General features: G+C 42.8%; 1 protein-coding gene across 1 annotated transcript; it reads left to right on the top strand.

Annotated features, from left to right (window-relative positions):
• Nucleotides 1-6173: 6173 nt before the first annotated feature.
• ISOC1 (isochorismatase domain containing 1) lies at nucleotides 6174-20974 on the top strand. Its single transcript, XM_075726879.1, has 5 exons — nucleotides 6174-6473; nucleotides 15854-15973; nucleotides 16144-16347; nucleotides 16732-16848; nucleotides 20828-20974. The coding sequence occupies exons 1-5, from the start codon at nucleotides 6174-6176 to the stop codon at nucleotides 20972-20974; spliced, it is 888 nt and encodes a 295-aa protein (XP_075582994.1).
• The last annotated feature ends 775 nt before the right edge of the window (nucleotides 20975-21749 follow it).

Genomic DNA, 21749 nt, shown 5'->3' with positions numbered 1-21749 from the left:
GGATGAAAAAAGCCCTCTTCTACTTGGAGATTCTGTCTGACTGGCAAAGAGTATGTTTGTACATTAACATTCTGGCAATAAACCTGTCTCAAAAGGAAATTTAACTGAAATTTTGGACCAACAGCTGGTGTAATTCCAAGTAATTCTGTGCCCTGAAAAGATATGGTGGTAATACTTGATCTTGAAGAAATAACAGCTAAATGTTGACAACTTTGTCTGTTGTACTTCGTGATTCAGACGAAGGATTCAGATTCAAAGGACTCAGATCATTAAGGATGTGCTTTAACATTCCACATTTAATGCCAATAATGAAGAAGGATGTAATTATTCATATTGGTAGAAATGTGAGGGCTATCACATCTGAAAAAAGATCCAAGACATTTTATTTTCACATATCACAGTGAAAATCATGTGATTATTCAGTGAGTAAGCTCTTTTTTAATATATATTTTATCTTTTATATTTACAGATTTTATCAATGTATTTACTACTGTCACATTTTACAATCCTGTTCCAACTGCTGTTATACATGAAAGAAATTTAGGACATAAAAATACAGCCTATGTGACATGGTATTTAATCGATTATTAACAGTGGAGCTTTAAAACACCTATCAAGCTGCAAAATCAGATGGTGGACAGAGATTTATCCCAGTAATATGCTTTTTACTTTGAGGTATCATTATGTAGTGGGCAATTTTAAAAATAAAGAAATGAAACAGTCTGATAATTCTTGATAAAAGGGGCAACATGGGCAGATGACATCAGAAGTAAAGCTAAAAACATTATCAGTATTAACTCATTTCTAAACCTTGCAAGGAAGCAAAACCAACCAGGTGAAGAGTGCTTTATTCTTCCAGGAAATTCCAGAAGCTCTTTGCCAGGCACACCTATTTTCATCCATACTCCTGCAAAAAACCTGTCTGTCATTTGAACATACAGCATTAACACAGTTGTAAGCTAATTAGCTCACATATGGGCAATGCTTGCATCGTCTGATCTCAGGGTCAGTTTGACATCCAGAATGCCCGAAGACTCCACCGCTCCATACACAAATCATCGTTATAGGTAACTGCAGCAGAAATATAGACGTCTCTTAGCATTTTGTGCAAGGTTAATACAATGTTCCTGCAGATGAGATAAATGGAAGTGGCTGGGCCAAGTGTGGGGTGCTGATACAAGTTCACATTGCAGTTGGCAGGACTCTTAAGTGCAAAGTATGCACCTGCAAAGTCCTCTCCCCAGCAGTATCAGCAGAATTACTACAGAGCCAGAGCAAGGGACATTATCTCAGATACGTAGCATAGACAGCAAGTAAATCTGGCTGTAAGCCCAGTGTCAAGGGTAGTTCTAAAATACAATGCAGATCTAGCCAGATATATCGAAGTCAACAGGGAGTTCAGCTGGGACTGCAAAGCCAGGACTGCAAAACTAAGCTATCTGTGCTGAGATACGTGACAATGTGGTCACATTGCTACAACAAGGTAGCTTAATACAGGTTTTGCAGGACAAGATGTGAGATCTAACAAAGGTTTTTGTGGCAACGCTATTGGTTTAACCATGTCATGTGACATGCCCTCATGGGGAATAAAAGCAGTAATTCAGACATGAAATGAAAACAATTCTGAAATATCACAGGGGAACTGAGTAACACTGAAATAATAGAAAATCAATGAAACCGAACAGAAAGGCAGTGTATTTATGCATGCCAGTTGATGAAGCATAGTCATATGGCTGTTCCCTTTTCCTTGACTTCCTTCCTATTGCAGATGTTTTGTAAATTTTAGGCAGTTGCTGTGCCAAAGCGGACTTTGAACTATAAGAAATCTGTCATCTCTCTCCGATTTTAAAGCTACCTGCTCACTTTGGGCTTTCAAAGTGCAAAACTGTTAACTACAGGACATGCCTCACCACTCACGTTTTTCTCACTGATAGGGCATCACCAGAGCAGTAATTATTTTTCTCTAGGGCTTACTCTATACATGATTTTACTGTAATTTTCAACAGAGTACTTTGGGGAGTGTGTAATTTTAGTAGATTCAGTTTGACACTGTATTTCATTCTACAGAAGATGACCATATAATAGGCTTTCAGGCAGACCGAAATAACCAAGTAAAATGAACCAGGCAGAAAATATACTTCCAAAACTTTGAATCGAGAAACTGATAAACCCGCATCCAAAAGTTAGAATACTGAACTGGTTTTGTCTTACAAAAATGGAAACCCTTTTCTCTTTATGTACTAAGAAGTTTACATTTTAATGCCCTGAATTCCAACCTTTGATCTGAAACCTAACACAAACCTCTATTTTTAAAGTGGACACAGTATGGCCTTCCATCTCTCTCACCTTATCCATCCTAGCTCTTGATGGAAGTGCTCCTTAACTGCTGAAAACAAACGAACAAAAAAAATGCTTTCCAGAGGCTACAGATCAGATGACCTTGTTTGGTTCTGCTGCAGGAAAGAAAGGTCCCATGTGGCAGGCAGAGACTTGTGTCCGAGCAGAATGCCAATGGACTTGTTAGTAGGAAGACTTGATATAGACAGGAAAGGTTTCAGAATTGAGGCCAAGGAAATCTGGCCCTCAGTTAAAAATCTTTGATACTTCAATAAATTTCTTTATAATGTGTTGTGTATGTACCACCCAAGAGGCATATTTGCTGTGATTACATCCCCTTTTTTATGACTTGGGCATATGCTGGGCTTGTAAGTATGAGATTGGCAGCATCTTAAAAAAACATGATGGAAGATCAGTAACACTGATTTTCTAGTAGAAGTTGTATTTTTCTTTATTGTGTACGAGGACCAATCACACATTACTTGCAATGTGAAGTGCCAAAGAGACGTGTTACAAATGCTCACTGGGTGAACAGTACATCTTTGTTCTAGGCCAATGTAATGTGGTTCATTGGACATTTTCCTTTTGTAGCACATCATACCCTCTTTTTGTCCTGTGAAGCAAAAAATGCTATGCTAGATTTTCTAGGTGGGCTAGAGCCTCATATTCATCATGGTACCAGACCTCTGCAACTTAATTAAAAGCAGCCTGATCTGCCACCACCACAGGAGCTGTATGATTAAAAGACACATGAAAGGTCAGTGAATCTAACTTTAATCGAGCTGGTGATGCTTGGAAAGTATCCCTTCCCAAGTTTGTGTCTCAGGGCAATACTTTAAAAACTGAAGATAACCAGAGTCAGGAGAGCAAAAATTCATAGTCTGAGATCTGCTTCCATCAGAAGTGTCTTCCTCTGTGGGACAGTACCATCCAAGCACAGGCAGCTACTCAAAAAGGCTTCAGTGCTTTCAGAAGAAAAATTAAACTACATGTGAAAAGACTGACTGTGGAGTTGCTGGGGGAAGAGAGAGGATTTGAAATGCAAGAAGATCCAAGGTGGTATAGTATAATAGGAGCGGAGTTAAGATGCAGATAAAAGCCAAGGTTCGGTGTCACTGGGTAAGGACGGATGGGTTGCATAGTAAAGAAAACAGCTATCAGCCTTTACCTTCAGATGTAAGCAGGGATCTGGCGGTTGCGCTCCTCTGCCTGCGAGACCTGGGACAGGGCGTGAGGGAGGAGCAGCCCCCGCTCTGCATGTCTGGGTCCATCTCCCTGCTTGTTTCTTGACCTGAGATAGAGGGGGGCATTGGTCAGCTGCAGCAGAGGAGCCCCTCCTCGTCCAGATTTTGGATGAATCTGAGTACTGCTTCCTTACCATAGCATAAATCTAACCCTGTTAGCAAAAATGTTTCTGCTATTTAAATAAGCTTAAATCTGGCCAGCTTACCAAACTATCAGTTATGTGTTCTGCATAATAACTGAACAATATGTATTCAAATGTATGCATTGTAGACAGCAATTGTAGAAAGGTAAGAACTTCCTATGGCATATTTTGCTAATACAGATAGCTCTGTCTTTCTATAATGGAAAAAGGAAACCCATTTAAGACACCATTAATCAACAAAACCACTACCCATGCTATGTTTTAAAAATATATTGAATTTTAGAACTGCACTCAGTTAAAGTACAAATTAAGAACTGGAAACCAATTTAAGTCACAGAAAGTAAACAGAATTCACTGAGTATTCAATTTGTCACCTTTTCTTTTGGAAAACTGGAACTGATTCAAGTTAGCTAATGAATGGGCCATAAAATTGTTCATCCCATATGCCTCTACTGTAAGAGCATTAATGACCGGCTGCATTCATAAATTAAATCAGCAGAACAGTAAGCATGGACAAATAATTAAAATAAGCCCTGAACCCTGGGTGATAGATAATTTTATAGCTGGCAGGTGGAATAGAGTTGTATATACTTCACTGAACACTCTTACATATATATTTCTAGTGGTGAAAATTGCTTTTTTTCCCAGCTAAATATGGTCATACACAGGACAGGATCAAATGTTTAAACAGAACCCAGATGGACAGGATCTCTTGCATTTTCACCTTTAAAAAGTATTTTTTAATCACAGACATGTTCAGTTAGACTTAATACAAACAGATTGACACTACCTCCTTTGGAAAGATGGTGCAAACTCTGTATGAATCCACTGAATTCACTGGCAGTAAAAGGCAGCAGACCCCATGTATATTTTAGACTTGCAACTGAATCATTTTAAAACCTTGCTTTGTGTAATTTCTGCCGAGACACAGTAAAATTTGCATGTTTTCCTTGTAATGTGCAGAAGCCATTGCACATTTGCTTCTGGGGTAATGTACAAAATAATCACTTCAGGCTTCTTCAGTGCCTAGTGAGTGTATGAGTGTATAAACATGTAACTGTGAAAGGCTCCTTACACTTGCAGTTCTTAAATCAATTCGTATCAGCAATGTATTTTCTGGAGAAAAAAAAAAATACCTAGGGAAAATACAGTATTGTCTTTTAACATGACAGCTCCAGATTTCTGACATCAGTAAAGCACAAGAACAACTTTGAGCTTCAGCTTGTTGGTATTTAGCCAGGCAGACATCCATTAACCTTGATGGTGGTGCCACTGCATTGCATAGTGCATGAAAACATCCACTCGGTTTTAACGGGGAGTATTTTCTGTCCACGAGTGTAACACACTACTCAGATCTTTTCCCCCAAGCACACTGCAGTGCAACAGAATATCTGGTAATTATGGCAAAAATATGGGCAACATTTCCAGCTGCCAGTCACTCCTGGAGGAAAAAAAAAAAAAAAAAAAAGAGGAAAAAAAGAAAAAAAAAGTTAATGACTCTGGAAATTTTGTAGAGAACACGAAGCTTTGGGAAGGCTAAAATGTGGGGACGCATTGCATCCTGCTCCCTTCTCCTCACCCGTGGATGCAATTGCAGGCTCAGAGCCTCGGCGCGCACCAGCTCCGCTACCTCCCGCTGTTCAGCAACTCACATTTCGGAAGAAACCTTCGTGTTACACTCAACAACCGGTTTCGGTACGGGGCGAGCGAACAACTGTTCCTCGCCTAGATCTGAGATCGGGCTGGATGGTGCTTGAGAGAAACCGGGCATTTGGCAGGCTCTATCAACAAGTTCCCCCTCAGCCCCCGCGGGCCGCGGCCCGGCCGCCCGTCCCCCCCGCTTCCCTCCCTCGCTCCCTCCCCGCCAGCCGCGCCGCCGGGGCCGCCTGCCCCGCTCCCCGCCCGCCCGACGGGGCGCCGCCGCTCCCGGCCCCGCTCCCCCACGCCCCTTCGCCGCCGCGGGCTCTGCCGCCAGCCCGGCGGCGGCGGCGGCGGCGGCGGGGGGGTGCGCCCCGCTCAGGGACGAGCCGCCCGCCGGCCGCGCCGAGGCCAGGACGGGCCCGCCCCAGCGGGAGGTGCCCTCGCCTTCCGCCGCCTGCCCCCTCGCCGGGGGACCCGGGCGCTCCCCGTCGGAGGACAGAGGTTTGGGTGAGGGGGCTGCTCCTCCCGCCGCCCGCCTGCGGGGGAGGCAGCCGCGCTCCGAGGAGGGGGCGGCGGCGGGGGCGCCGGTGCCCGCCCGGCAGAGGCGCCCCGGCGGCGCACCCACCCCCGAGGGCTGGCGGGGCAAGGCCGGGCCCCAAGGCGAGGAGGAGGAGCAGGAGCAGCCGCAGCCGGGATTGGGGGCCGCCGGCGCCGCCCGCCCGGCCGGGGGGAGGAGGTGGCAGGAGGAGGAGGAGCGGCGGCGCGGGCCGCAGCGAGCTGGCTGGGTTCGGCGCGGCTGCCCCTGAAGATGGCGGCGGCGGAGGCGGGCGCTGCTCCGGGCGGCGGGGGCTGCTCGGGGGCGGGCGGCGGCTCGGTGCCCGTCCTCTTCTGCTTCTCCGTCTTCGCGCGGCCCTCCAGCGTGCCCCACGGCGCCGGCTACGAGCTGCTGATCCAGAAGTTCCTCAGCCTCTACGGGGACCAGATAGACATGCACCGCAAGTTCGTGGTGCAGCTCTTCGCCGAGGAGTGGAGCCAGTACATAGACCTGCCCAAGGGCTTCCTGGTCAGCGAGCGCTGCAAGGTGCGCCTGGTGCCGCTGCAGATACAGGTGAGACCCGACGGCGGGGCGGCGCCGGCCGCCACAGGTGGGTGTGTGTGAGTGTGTGAGAGTGTGAGTGTGAGTGTGGGCGGGCAGCCCCGTCCCGCCGCCGGCTGCGGCTGCCCGGCCTCCCCCGGATCCTTCCGGGGAGAAGCAGCGGCGAGCTGGGCGGGCGGGCGGCGGAGCCCGAAGCGGGCTGGAGCCGCCGGCAGAGCCCCGCAAGCCCGCCTTGACTTCTTTCTCCCTGGAAACTTTTGTTTTGCTGAGGCGGGGAGGCAGGTGCGCTCCGCGCCGCATGCGTTCGGTGACCGGGCTTTGCCTTCAGCAGCGAGTCGGAACTTACTTGGCCCCGTGAATGGGAAAGTAGCCTGGTGGCCGAAATAATCCATAACTTCTCCTTTAAAACAGGCGGCTGCTGCTACCCAGCCTTCGTCGGAGGTAATGCTGCTAGGTGGAAACTGAAAGGGTGCTGGTAAAGAGGGCGCTGCCAAAGCTCGGTCTCATGGCTCGTAGGTCCCTAGGATTTCTGTGTCCCTTCTTGCCCCAAAAAACTCTTTCCCATTTACAGGTTCATAACTCACTAGTTTTGTGGCCATAAACCGGGAAACCAGACTGCCAGACGGATACAGTACGTGTGTTTCATACTAAGATACCTTTATGCACACTGGAGATTTGTGCCAGTCGTGCTGCAATAGTTGCACTTGCGGCAAAATTGCTTTTTCCTTTCTCCAGCATCAAAGAAGTCAACTCTTTTATTTTTATTTAAAAACCCCATAGTTATTAATTGAGAGCATTCTTCTTTATTTATAATTAAGAAGTTTTAGTTTGTCGAGCCAACATTACTAATAAGTTGAAGAAGTGATGTCATAAAAACTGAAACATTGCTCGTCTTCTCTTTATGTTTCCAGAAAACAGTCTAATCCACACTGTTTGTCAACCCTGCTTAATCGTAATGTCTCGAACCCATAAACTCTCAAGGTGGCCAGTTTGCTTAGACTGTACATCGGAGATGCCTTTGGAGTCTTTTGTCCTTTCCTTAACCATACATATGAAAACAATGGTTTAGAAGACCAAACTAGTTTAATAACTTTTGTCATTTATTATTCACTTCATCATTCATCACTCATCATATTCAGTTTAAAACCTTTCTCCTCTGTGTGTTGGAAACAGAATGGATGGGGGCCCAGCCAGAGGGACTGGAAGGACAGTCTCTCCAACTTGGAAAACGAGTTGGTATGGGTGTTAATTCAAGCAAGGATTTTAAAAACAGAATTTGCATAGTCTGGGCATGTAGCAGTGGTGCAGGTCAGAATTTTGTTTCTTATTTGTGCGTGCAGATCACCGCTCTGCACAGACTCTCTTGCAGATGGCTTCTGCACTGAAACTATACATGCAGCCCGAGCATTCGTAGCAGGACGTACATCTCATTGTAAAAGGTCAGTACTGAGACATGGAAGGATACGTCATTTCCAGGGTGCAGATGCAGTATGTAGCTTTGACTGCAGGGATTCAGGATGAACCAATATTTAATGCATCACTTGCCTAATTGGTAAGCTGCTTTTGCCAATACTGTTGCAATTCTGTGACAATAGCAACTGTTGATACGAAAAGTATGGTACTTGTGTATTATTTTTGTTGCCTCCTTGATGCGCTTCAGCAGCTGAGAATGAGCTGGAGACATCACAATGATGTCAGTCAGCTCGCCTTAAGCCACCGGCAGGTGCTCAGAGATCGCTCATTTGGGGAACATTTGGTCTGATACAGTCACAGCTGCGCTTTTTAAGACCTTTAGGATTTACTGATGGGAAGATTATACTTCCTTTCCATATGCTGATTTGTGCACTACCACTGTGGTGTGCCCTCCCCCTCCACGCACCCCAATGTTTTATCTTCAGTTACAGCTGACATAGGTTTGTCAACTCTGCATGTGGCATAGTCAGTTGAAATACCATTTTGAACGTGTCTTTCAAGAGGGACAGCCTTTGCTCACTGATGTGATTAGGCTTGCATATTTGGAAAGATGTATTTGGTTTAAAATTAAGATTCACAGATACTAGCATCCGTATCCCTAGACAGTGATTTCAGTATTTTTATGTGTGTGCTTTATAAAATACATGTATGCATTTAGTTAGAGATGGCATTTTTACCCCTAGGGTTGGTCACGCCCACAAGCTCTGGAACGATATCCTCCCATTTTGATTCCTGTGCAGACCTGTCATGGAAGGATGCCTTTTGTTGCAGTAGCTCAGGAAATTTCAGCACCAAAGGGTGTTTCACTGGGCTGTTTCAGTTTCCTGTCCCTGCAGTTGAGGGGGGCAGTAATCTCATGGAGAAATCACCATATGCTGCCTGCGGAAAGCCACTCCACGCAGCTCGGTTCAAGGTTCTGTCTGTACAGGGGTATTTGCTCTCCAGTTGTATTTGTGCCTTTGTACTGTGCTCATATATGTACATCTGTTTGGTTTGGCTGTCCTGGCGCAAAACAGCCACTTGAACTTTTAATGGCCACCCAGTGTTAGGCAGGCTGGTGGGATGCAGTAAACCCTGACGTTCAGCCTGGCTGCTGCTCATAAAACTCCTCAACCACAGACTTGCAGTGAGGAGGGACTTTTCCTTTGGCCTCTTCCAACTGCTGAGGAGGGCATTTGCTTGCAATTTGAGGGACTGAGTACTAGCAGAAAGCCATCTGCTTTTCATGGATTTTACGTGTTTTAAAAGTTTTAACAGAATATAGTCAGAGAGGGGGAACGCAGGACCACTTCAACCTCTTCTAACTCTAAGTGCGGTTAAATAGTGCTACTAAAACTATTCTGCTTTGCTGTAACTGTTACAGCTGCCTTTGGAGGAGAGCAGTAAGGAAAAACATTTTGGAGGTACCAGAAGACAAAACAGCTATGCTCATTACAGCCATGTAATGGAGGAGTTCAGGCAGCATCCGAATATATGCCCAAGAGAGTCTATTTCACTGTTGCTGTCATAACTTCAAGGTGACTTCTCTTCAGCAGTACTTGTGCTCTGCATTTACAGACTTGTAACCTTAAGATGTTAGAGCTAAAAGGGTAAAATTACTATTGCAATCATTGCATAAAGCACCTTTACTTCAGGGTGTTGTTTTAAAAGACATGTTGACATCTCGGGTGTATATTTCTTGCAGAAAGCTGCTTGCAGAATGATACCTAATTGTTGCTGAAAGATAAGGTCAATACAATAGAACTATTTATACACAGATTTTCATTCTTTTTACAGATATCTAATATTGCTACATTCATATGCTTTGGAAATAGAAGTAATATTAACTCAGGAGCCTAAGTCCATTTTATGAAGGCCAGGAAAAGCCAAAGCATAAATTGCAGGATATGAGTCAGGTGAGGGGATTTGTTTACCTTCCCCCCTGCCCCACCCCCCCCACCACCACCACCCACCCCCACCCCCCCCCCCCACCCCACCCCCCCGTTCCCAACCAAAGATGCAATTATAAGTTGTGATACATTAGTGCTACAATTAAATACAATGTCTCTAAATAAATACATTAAAAAGAAGGAGCGCTTGGAACCTTAAAGAAGGGGGGAAAAAAAACACTGAAAATATTGAAGGAGAGGTTTCTTCAAATCCAGACTCCGTGTTTGTGTATCTTTACTTTGCAGCAAGCATTTTGATCATTTTGGATTTTGATAAAGAATTTTGTACTGTCTTAATTATATGAACATCATGTGCTTATCTAACTAAATCTGTCATTTTAAAATGCTGAATTGCATATAAAAGGCTGCACTTTGGCTTAGCATAACACAAATATTTATATTCCTAAGTTGAAACACTTGTAACCTATTTTTCCCTTGCAATACATTAAACTGAATTTCCTTAATTTTTTTCCCTTTGCAAGATAAGCAGCAAAGTAAAACTGAATCTTACAGATTTCCTTTTAGAAAAAAAGAAGAAAATATGATAGTCAGCTTCTTTTTTTTGTTGTTATCTTTTTATGTCATCCTTGAAATACCAATCTGTGAGGTCCTTCGCTGTGCCCTTTTAGTGGATAACCTTGCCAAGAGATTTATGAGGTGACTAGTGATGTCACATGGGATTATTTCTCTGCTTCCATTTTCTTGCTCATTACAAATACTGCAGGAAAATTGCATTTTGTATGTGTAATGATTCCCTGAAGTTTGAACAGGGATAGTACAGATAAAGAGCCAGTATGTGTGAATATTTTTGTAAAGCTGGTTCTGTAATTACAGTACTTCATCACAGTCACATTTTGTATGATTAATAATAATGAGCAGAGATGACATAGATGTGAAAAAACACCTGTCCTTTCCCACCTAGGCCTTTTCTAGAGTAGGATTTAAAGCTGTATGTAACTCGTGACAGCATACCTTTAAATCCTGGTCTGGACAAGGTCCTAGAGATGACTTCTCTAGCTGGGTAAAAGAGGACAGGTACCGTGTGGCTGCAGTGGCTCACCATCCTTGACCAGCCTGTGTCTCCTCGGAGTGAAAGCAAAGGGGTGCTGGCGTGACAGCCCAGGGTTTGATGTTTGGGTGTAGGTTTGCCCCCACCCCAGCTCACTGGTAGGGCACAGCGCTGGAGCGGTGCGGGCGGTTGTGGTTTTTGCTGTCAGGGGATATGTGAGGTGGAGGTGTCCCATGTCCCTGATGCGGTGTGGCTGTGGAAGGGGAGGACACCTTTGAGAGCAAGTGAGTGGCAAGGATTTATGTGGCACACTGAAGAACCAGTAAATAGAAACTTTCCTTTATATATAGCAGATACTTTTGTGAATTTATTTATGGACCGCATTAGCTACTATTTATGAAACTTAATTTCAAACTGCTTTCTGCTGTGCTCTGTTCTTCCCATATCTGCTATTCCAAGTAACACCAGCAACTGTTGATTTTTTGATCTTGCCATTTAGTTCTTCTGGTTTCTTCTTGTTCTGCCACGTGTTGCATGGTTCGATTCAGACTGCAAGTTAATCAGAAATAAATACGAAAATCAATATAGGAATTATTTGTGTTAGATTTTGTAAAGCTTTTATTTAGCAAATATATAGTTGACTCAACTTTAAAATAAAGTGCTGCTGGTATTAAACTGAAGGCATAAATTAATTCATATTAAACCAACTTGATAATAGAGGAAAGCAGATATATGGCTTTTGCTCCAGCTCCCTGTGATGTTTGTCATAAACACATGGGATTACAGATTCAGTGGAAGTCTGTAATAAGGATGCTCCCTGGCTGGAAAAGCAGTCGGTTTTCTTCCGTGCTTTGCTATCAAATCAGAATAATATTGAATTGGGCTCTGTGCGATCTGTTGTAAATCCACTGTTTGTAAATATTCCATCATCCATGTCATTGCCAAAATTCAGGGCAAATACTGTTTTTGCAGAAGGTTGCAAGCTGGTAGGAGCTGCAAGCATCTGAGAGAGCAGAATTCAGGCTTTTCATGATGAGTTGGAGAAACAAGGTGAAATAAGATGCAGTTCAAAATGGAAGCAACAAAGGTAGAAATAATTCCTACGCTAAGGCAGAAATAATCAACTACGCAAATAAAAGATGAGGGAGAGTTCAAGGGATGATTTTGAGGTTAAAATGCATCTCAGGAGTCTAAGTATCATCAATTATGAAAAGAGCAAATAGCATACTGGAAAGTACAAATTGAACAGGGCCTTCAAGGGCTGTGAATTGACCAATCTTCTCTGAAGCTCTACTAGTGCTGGAAGTATTATGGGCAGAGAAATACGGCTGTTATAGTAGTATTGGGTACCTTGCTTTAGACTGCAGTTTGAAAAGCACCCCAGGGAGTGCAACGATAATTATTTGAGTTGTAGGAAGAAAGATCGAGAGTATTAGATATGTTTTAGAATAAGGGAGGAGAGGGGAAGGACTAAAGGGAGACCAGATCTGAGTCTTGCTGTATGGTAATAGGTGTTTGGGCATGGTTATGCATGTGAAGGAGGATGGTAATGCTCTTGCATTTCAAATCCACCATGGACAGAACTGGGAATAACACTCTTAAACAGCAGCAAAGGAGCTGTGGGTGAGAAAACACTGCAAGGTAAAGATAACAGACCTGTGGGATGGATTGTATTAGGAGCTCTGTAAATCGTGTGCTGCTGAGGGGTCAGACCAAGTAGGTAGGTATCTGTGAAGAATATTTGTGTTTGGTTGATCCTTCTGTAGAGGCAGGCTATGTAGCTTCTTGAAGGCCTTCTTAGTCTACTCATACTTGTTCCTCTGCTAAGGATGGTAGTGCCATCCACTGCCTTAGTATATACTTAGTATATACTAAGGCAGTAGACTAATTCCATGTAGATTGCTCTACAATCCATGATGGTTTGCAGTAGTTCAAAATCATCGTAAAAAAATTAAAGTGGTGGGATGATTTATAGAAGAAAATAATGGTCTTTGCTTGTCATATAAATGCCAAGACAAAATGACACGTTTTCTGAGTAGGAGGCACACTTATAAATATTGTCTATTCCAATTACTCTGTTTTTTGCTGCTGAACAGTAGGAAAGTTAAATGTCGTGATTGACTGCTCTGATGGTAGTAAGTGCCAGAGTTAGAATGGGTCACAGTAGGTGCTCACTGTGCCATTGAATTGTACATTAGTACTTCCCACCAGTTGGCTTCTGCATTGTTCAAACACATAGATGGATGGTGTTCAAGAACAAGCCAGTTTCAATTCAATATTTAATTTTATTTTCAAGCATTCTTGGTCCCAGGCCTCATTTATTCCATGGTGTAGAATTGCAGAAGTGTCTTTTGGGAGAGATATCTAGAGGCTGCCTTCCCTAACTCCTGTACAAAGTCAATTCTTGGTCAAATCAGCTGTTGCTTTGCTGAATGCTGAAAATCTCCAAGGACGGAGATCCCACCACCCATGGTAAGCTGTTTCAGTGCAATTGTATCTTCCTAGTGAAAAAGATTTCCCTGATGCGTGTTGTCATGCTCTTCTGTCTTCCTGTGGCATCAGTGGGTCCAGTGTTAGAGCACCTGTTTTCTGGTTGTTACTGCATTTGTCTTCGTAACTGCTTGTATTAATAGTATTGCCAATTTGCCTGTGAGGACTGGATGAACTGCAATTACGAGCATTTGGTGTTTTGGCAGTAGTGGTGTACTGAGTCTGAGAGGTGTGGGAATTTAGCATTTACAATTCTAATGCACAAGCAATTTTCACAACAGTTTGAATGGGCCGTTTGGTATGGTTGAGGGTGGCTGTTACTGTAGGTTTTTTAGCCTTGGAAATTGAGATTGAAAGTGTTTTACGCAGGAGTCATGGTGAATCAATGAAAGATTTGGGACTAATGTTTAAGGATTCCTGATTCCCTTGTGGCAAGTTGACTTTGGCTGGCCACCAGGTACCCACCAAGCTGCTCTGTCACTCCCCTCCTCAACAGGGCAGAGGGAGAAAATATGACAAAAAGCTCACGGGTCAAGATAAGGACAGGGAGATCACTTAGCAGTTACCATCACAGGCAAAACAGACTTGGCTTGGGGAAATCAGATTTATTGCCAATCAATAACAGAATAGAATAACGAGAAATAAGAACAAAATGTTAAAACACCTTCCCTCTACCCCTCCCTTCTTCCCAGGCTCAGCTTCACTTCCAACTTCTCGACCTCCTCCCTGCAAGTGATGCAGGGGGATGGGGAATGGAGGTTGCAGTCAGTTCATAACACTTTGTCTCTGACACTCCTTCCTCCTCACACTCCTCCGCTGCTCCAGCATGGGGTCCCTCCCACAGAAGGCAGTCTTTCACGAATTTCGCCAGTGTGGGTTCTTCCCACAGGCTGCAGTCCTTCACAAACTGCTCCAGTGTGGGTCCTTTCCATGGGGTGCAGTCCTTCAGGAATGGACTGCTCCCATGTGGGTCCTCTGCGGGGTCACAAGTCCTGCCAGAAGACCTGCTCCAGCACAGGCTCTCCACGGGGTCACAGCCTCCTTTGGGCATCCACGTGCTCCGGTGTGGAGTCCTCCATAGGCTACAGGTGGATATCTGCTCCACCGTGGACTTCCGTGGGCTGTGGGGGCACAGCCTGCCTCACCATGGTCTTCACCACGGGCTGCAGGGGAATCTCTGCTCTGGAGCACCTCCTCCCTCTTCTTCTTCACTGACCTTGGTGTCTGTGGAGTTGTTTGTCTCACATGTTCCCACTCCTCTCTCCCAGCTGCTGTTGCACAGTGGTTTATTTACCCTTTCTTAAATATCTTATCACAGAGGCACCATCAGCATTGCTGATGGGCTCGGCTTTGGTCAGCAGCAGATCTGACTTGGAGCTGGCCGGCACTGGCTCTGTCCAGCGTGGGGCAGCCTCTGGCATCTTCTCGCAAAAGCCACCCTGCAGCCTCCCCCCGCTACCAGAACCTTGCCACGTAAACCCAATATATCCCTGCTCTTCCAAAGTATACTATTTTACAGATTTTGTAATTTTGCTTTAGTTTAAAACATCACAACCTTGGTTTGCAGAAAATGAAGTGTATATGATTAATGGCTACTTCCCAGAAGCAGTTTATTCCATTTGATTTATCAGTCTGTTGAAAAGCTCCTGAATGGATATAATTTCTCTTGAGTTGTCTTACAACTAAATGATAGTATGTAGCTGCTTTCTTTCCCTGTAGCCTCCAGCTGAAGCCTTTATCCTTTGCTTCTGCAGGTAGTGCAAGTAATTCCATACAAATACAAAGCACTCTTTCAAAGTGAGAAAATACGATCTTTTATTTCTTTTTACTTACCTCCACCACCCCCACCCCATCAGTAGCCTGTACAAGGGAAAATCTGGGAAATTATTTTTATCATTAGAATGTCTTCCGTTTCTGGTCATAATACTGACAAGATCCTCTGCTTTTGTTCTAGCCTTTGGACATCAGACTTATGCTAAAAGATATCATAGACAAAGCAAACTGACTACACAATGAAACTGTTGAAAATATCTGTACATACAGTACTGAAAGCAAGTGGAAGTGTGACTATTTTTTTAACTTTAATTTATCCTGATTTTACGTCAGTTCCAAGAGTTGTGGATTTAAAAATGAGTTTGAGGAATGTAATTTTGCTGTTGGTACTTTTTTTTTTTTTTTTACAGTTCTTCAGGCAGTATGCTCCTCTGCCCTCCTTCAGGGTTCAAAAGTTCCCATGTACATTTACATTGACTTGTGTCTGCCACCTAATAAAATCTTGATTACCTGTTGATGACTGTACTGCTCAGTATCAGCCATTCATTTGAATTTAGAAACATACCAAAATCGGGCTTGAAAAGCCTTTCTCCTATTTTGACTTAAAGTAACATAAGGCCGTTAGCTGGCAGAGGCATTGCAGACTCTTTCTCATTCTGCTGCTTTTCTGAAAGGGTCTTCACTGCCACTGAAAACATTATCTTTATTTTGTTTTTCAGATGACTACTTTGGGCAACCTGACACCCTCAAGCACTGTGTTTTTCTGTTGTGATATGCAAGAGCGATTCCGCCCTGCCATCAAGTACTTCGGTGACATCATCAGTGTGGGCCAGCGACTGGTACGGTTTTTGCTTTTTTCTTGTAATGAGTTTTGATCACACATGTAAATTATTATTTTATACACAGCCAGTTTACTGGTTATTCAGTTTCAGGTAATAACAATGCCTTTGCTGTTACCATTCTTTAATAATTTCTTTTCTTGTATGCTTTCCTCCCTGCCCTGTTGCAGCTCCAGGGTGCACGGCTCTTAGGAATTCCAGTTATTGTAACTGAGCAGTATCCCAAAGGTCTTGGCAGCACTGTGCAAGAGATTGATTTAACAGGAGCTAAGCTTGTGCTTCCCAAAACAAAATTTTCAATGGTGTTGCCAGAAGTTGAAGCAGCATTAGCAGAGATCCCTGGAGTCCGCAGCGTTGTCCTGTTTGGAGTAGAAGTATGTGCCTTGCCATTCTTGTACTGTTTTATGGTAATGTCTGTTGACCCACAATAGTATTAAGCATTGCTTTCTGTAATTAAAAAAAGTCAATTTATATTGCTTAGAGCTCAGATATCCTCTACAGATTAAATTATTCTTGTGCTATTTGTCTTTGTTATTATCTCGTAATAAAATTTGAAACGAGATATTTGTAAACTACAGACTCTTGTCTCAAGCTTGGCTGGCATTTAAAACCCACATTGAGTTCCTTGGTAATGTCAGGGGTAGAAAAATGCATGTTTGAACCCTAATTAATTATGTACTCTAATTTGGCATTGTGCTACTCATATTTTATAATAATGGTTTGTTGGGTTTTTTTTGCCTTTGATTTCTCCCCTGTAGACTCATGTCTGCATCCAGCAAACAGCATTGGAATTAATCGGCAGAGGTCTGGAAGTTCATATTGTAGCTGATGCCACCTCATCAAGAAGTATGATGGACAGAATGTTTGCTCTTGAGGTAAGTTTCTTAGTCAAGGCTTTCTCCACCTTGGTTTTGTGTGTTAATTGCCCTGCTCATTGTAAGCTAACAAGGAATTTCTAAGGACAGTGAGTAGTAGAGAAATGTAGACTTGAGAAGGGGTAAATGCTCTGATTGTCAGAATAGGTTCCAGGATGGAGAAGGATTACTGCCTTATTTTTCCTCCCTAAATTATGATGTAATATGTGGAACCCAGTTTGGGATGCTTGGATTTTAAAAGTGATTATTTCATGCAACCTAGGTTACTCTGTATAACCATTTTAGGATATTTTCTTATGGAGTGTTATCTGTACAGCAGAGTAAAAGTGCTACAGAGCTTTTTGTTTTGTTATTCCAAACCATATTTGTTCTGCTGTTGAAATTCCTTGAAATGCAATGGAATATAGTAAATGATCCTGTTCAAAGCTCTTCTTGTATGTCTGTCCCTTCCCCTGCTCTTCCTCATCAGTGCAAATTAAAGCTTAATCTCAAGACTCTGTGATTATAGTAAAGACTTCACCCCCACCCCGCTTCTAGGAGCTTAATCTAACTGAGTGTTGAGAAAGTGGAGATGAATGTAACAAGAAGGTTTAAAAGCATGTACAACTATGTGGTAGCAAATTCATGCGAACTGTTTTTTGATAGTGTACTCTAACTTGCCTACAGGTATCACTGTTGGAAATCAAAAACTGATACATAAATCAAGTATTGCAATTTTTGCCTCAGGCCTGAAATTTGGAAATTGAAACTAATAACTACAGCATTTCATACTTTTTTCATAGATTTGGAGAAGACTTTTAATTTCTTCTGTTTCTCATGAATAAGAGAATTAAAGGCTAAAGGGAAATCACTAGCATATAGGGTTTGATGAAACCCGTGACTTTGATTAAGTGGAAGCTTAGTGTTGTCTGTCATGTAAAGCATAGTGAGGCACATAGAGTGCAGGAATGACTGAAATCATGGACTTCCCAAGTCAATGTGGTGCAGCAGCAGTAGTAGGCGAAACAAATGAAAACTGAAGAAAACCATAGAAAAACTGAAATCTGCCTTATCATGTATGTGTTTGTACATTTGGTTATCATTTACACTGTGTCTGCAAGCATAGGATTGGTTCAGTGTAATAGAGGTTAAAGCAGTGACTAGCTAGCTTTGCTTTTCTTTCTAGTCAAAAAGGTGTCAATCTTGTTACAGCTTTTGCAACCAACCACACTTTTAATCCAGGCAAATTGGTCAGTTTTGGGTAACTTTTTAGTGTTTCTTTGCATTCCTCTGTTTTCTTACCATGCACAAAGAAAATGTTTTGCTGTGGTCCCTTGGGTAGTCATCATTAAAATACGATTCAGGGAATGTTTGCTGGCTTGCTGTGATGAGCCAGCCAGTTACATGGTAGTAACTCCTTCTCCTTCTCCTCTGTGGCTGCACATGCCTACACCATCTCCTTTTTGTGCTGTAGAGCCTGTCTTAGAAATGCTACTGAGGGCTGTGGGCTAGACCAGGCAAGAGGTGGGCATGCTTGGGAGCAGGAGACTAGGAGAAAGGGACACATGGAGTGGGCATGTCAGTAAGCTTGATTGACCATGGCGATATGTTTAGGGAAGCTGGTAAAATACCAAAGCATTGGGTAATCCTGCTTTAGTCTCACCATACAGCTGACAGCTTGTAGTCACGCTGTTTTAATTAGTGAGTCTGACATTGTCTTGTGTGCAAACTTACTCCCTGGATCCTTCTCCTTACCTTTCTGGGAAGATGGGTGTTACTTTCCCAGTAATGCAGCCCTCCCTCTGTTCACAGTGACCTTTCAAGGATGATAAAGAGTGACCTTGCAGTGATAACAACCAGTTCCACAGTAAATCCTATTTGGTCTCACCTGCCCCTTCAGTTCTCCACATTTCCCCTCACATAGCGTGTGTTTTGACGGTGCTGGTGACAAACATGCAAATATCTGAACAGGTGTACTAGGAAGTGCAGTTTGAATTAATTGATAGGCAAAGCTTTCACGTCTGCCTCGAGTTATTGTCTCCGCTTCTGCTGAGTGCTTAAAAATGACAGCAGGCAAAAACTTGCAGTTAAAAAAAAAAAAACCCCACAAAAACGCAGAAACCAAAAAATCTCAAAATTTCCATTGATGAAATAATTCAACCCCACTGGCGAAGGTTGTGGCTGTTCTTAATCTCTGCCCTATCTGATGAAGATGCCTTGTGTCACTGCTTGGTCTCGTATTGAGCTAGCTTAGTCTGTTCCTGCTGGATTTCTTTTCTGTTCTACACCTGTTCTACTTGTTCCTACAGTGTGGATGCAACATATGCTTGCTGTTTCCCTTTGTCTGAAAGACTGTTCTAAGAAAATTTTTCCTTTCCTTGAAAATCATCTAGTATGCTTAGCACGTGCATCTCCTCATTCCTACTAATCTCAAAACTATATAGATTATACTTAGTCCTAAAAGTAGAGTATAAGCCAATGCCAGCCTCTTCGACATGTGATGGTATGTTTTGCTTCTAAAGAGAAGACATTCTCTTTTTTTAATCAACATTTCTCAGAAGGCAAGGTTCTTTAACAGTCTGTTTTTTTCTCTCATCCATACTATTTAAAAGCAAAAACTTTGTATTCGTGGAGAAGTACATCTTGAAAATATTGCCAAAATATTTAATTTTCATCTTTCTGCTTTTCTGTTTTGTATGTGTATGTGGTTTAAACAAATGTGGTATTGTACGGAGTAGGAGAGCTGGGGAAGCTCTCTGCTTTGTTTCAGCTTGAGAATATCAGAAAGCTTGCTGACATTATTTGCAAGCAGGAAGCATTAACTTGAGTAAATTCAGCCTAGTTAGTTCATCGTTATATAGACTGTACTTACATATACTTTACTGGTCCCCTAAAATTAATAACTTCTCCCCATCAATTGCTTTGTAATTGAACAACTAAACAGCAGTGATCTATGTCTGCTCTAGAAAGTCTGGAACTTCTCTTTCCTTTAGTAATTACAATTGAAACCTGTCTGAAGGCATATGTGTCTTTATGTTCTGCCTCTTGCCCTCCCTTGGCTCATTCAGGACTCCATTAGATTTGGTGGAGCATGCAGCTACGTAGGGGATGATGGAGGGAAAGCTGGATCCATGAAGAGTTTTACTACCAAAACATCTGTACAATTGCTGGGAAGCTGATGGGGGGTCAGGGGTGGTCAGCCTTTACTTAACGATAACTTTGCTATGTAAGCAACAACCACAGTCTTAAAAGTCCAAAAGCTTTGCAATAAGTCCTGTGACTTTGGACTACATGAAGCATTGCCCTGTTTAGTTGCATACTTACAAGATCTAGCAGACCTCTTTCAGCTTTGCCTTCTATGCAGCTTTTTATTCTGTAGCCTGTGAGAACTAACTCAGGAGCTACTGAGGCTGTAATGAGATGTTGGTTAAAAGGAGCTACTTTGTGCCAGTATTTTTTGTAAGGTCTGTAGGGGAGCTTTTCATTCTGTTTCCTGAGATTATCAGTACTACCGCACTGTGTAGTCCAAAGACCGAAGTACTAGTACACAACAAGCCCTGAAAAAGAAATTGTTGCAATTAAGTTCCTTGCTTAACGCCTTTAGCTTGGACCTTGCTATTTTCTTTTTCCCCAGGCCTTTCAAATCTGCATGAGAGTGAAGAAAGCTATCCTTGGGACCGTGAAAGGGGAAAGGGTTGTCAATATAAGAGGGGGTGGGTCTTATGCATGTTAAATCTGACATGGGGAAAGAATCCAGTCCAAGTAGGAAGCCTTCTTTGTAATCCAGGGCAGCCTTTTAGCCTCACTGAAGTCTGAAAACAGTCAGTTTCCATCCTAGCTTTATAAATGGTATCACTAAGAAATGCTGGAATGGAATTGGCAATACTTTTGTTAATAGGAGCTATTTTTAAAAATACCATCCGTCTTTTTTACAAAATGTATACTCATTTACATTTGCAAGTATCTCACATTATTCTCTCTCTGCTCTTTTCTCTTTCAGCGTCTTGCTCGTACTGGAATTATAGTTACTACTAGTGAAGCTATATTGCTGCAGCTGGTAGCTGATAAAGAACATCCAAAATTCAAAGAAATCCAGAATCTCATTAAGGCGAGTGCCCCCGAGTCAGGGCTCCTTTCCAAGGTTTGAAGAGGATGTGGACAAGTGGATCTCATTGTCATCTTTAAGGAGGAAGGAGAGTGTACATGTACACCTTCTTTCACTCAAAGTTTGGTAGAAGTGTAAAATTAAAATTTGATATACTTGTGCTTGCCTTAGCAAAATTGTCTGGTTATACATCTGGGTGCCAGTATGTTCTGTTTAGTTACAGCTGTCAGAGGCTTTGGATACTGTAGGACCCTTTTGTTGTTAAATTTCCTTATTTATTTAAAAAACAAAAACTAACAGAGGTGCCTGCTAGTCTATAATATACACTGATTGTAACAGCTCCAAAAAGTATTTCTGTGACACCTCTTGACTGTGCACTTTGTAACAGCATTCTGTGAGATTCTGTTTTACTTTTGTATTAATAGGAGATAATTACGTATTGGATAAATGTGATGTGATATGCTTTGATGTTCTGTGTAAATGGAGTATTTTAATAGGGCATCAGTTAAAGCCGAGTAAGATATATGGACTACATGTGCACTTCTGTTCTCTAGGATAAAATTCAAGTGCTTTGCTTCGTAGACAAGACACGTAGATCAAGCAGCAGCTGATGTTTGATTGCTCTAGGTAGCTGAAGCCTGCATCATAACTTTTGATTATTCTGAAATTGACAGCCCAACCCTGTACTTCACTTAAGTGTACACAAACAGAAAACTGTAATTTAATGAGTTCTTTATAAACAGCTGGTGTAAAGTCCTTCAGAACTAGCAGATTACCAAAACTTGAAATAAATTGGCAATGCTAAGGATGTTAAAGA

This window comes from Pelecanus crispus, chromosome Z (genome assembly GCF_030463565.1).
Source record: "Pelecanus crispus isolate bPelCri1 chromosome Z, bPelCri1.pri, whole genome shotgun sequence".
NCBI classification, from domain to species: domain Eukaryota; kingdom Metazoa; phylum Chordata; class Aves; order Pelecaniformes; family Pelecanidae; genus Pelecanus; species Pelecanus crispus.
The sequence above is the reverse complement of the archived record's forward strand: the minus strand, read 5'-3'. Positions and strand labels throughout refer to the sequence as shown.

What these genes read in the sequence shown, in the direction of transcription:
- ISOC1 (XM_075726879.1), top strand. Translation starts at nt 6,174, where the DNA reads ATGGCGGCGGCGGAGGCGGGCGCTGCTCCGGGCGGCGGGGGCTGCTCG. An exon ending in TGGTGCCGCTGCAGATACAG is followed by an intron (nt 6,474 to 15,853) that starts GTGAGACCCGAC and finishes TTTGTTTTTCAG; the next exon opens with ATGACTACTTTGGGCAACCT. An exon ending in ACAGAATGTTTGCTCTTGAG is followed by an intron (nt 16,849 to 20,827) that starts GTAAGTTTCTTA and finishes TTTCTCTTTCAG; the next exon opens with CGTCTTGCTCGTACTGGAAT.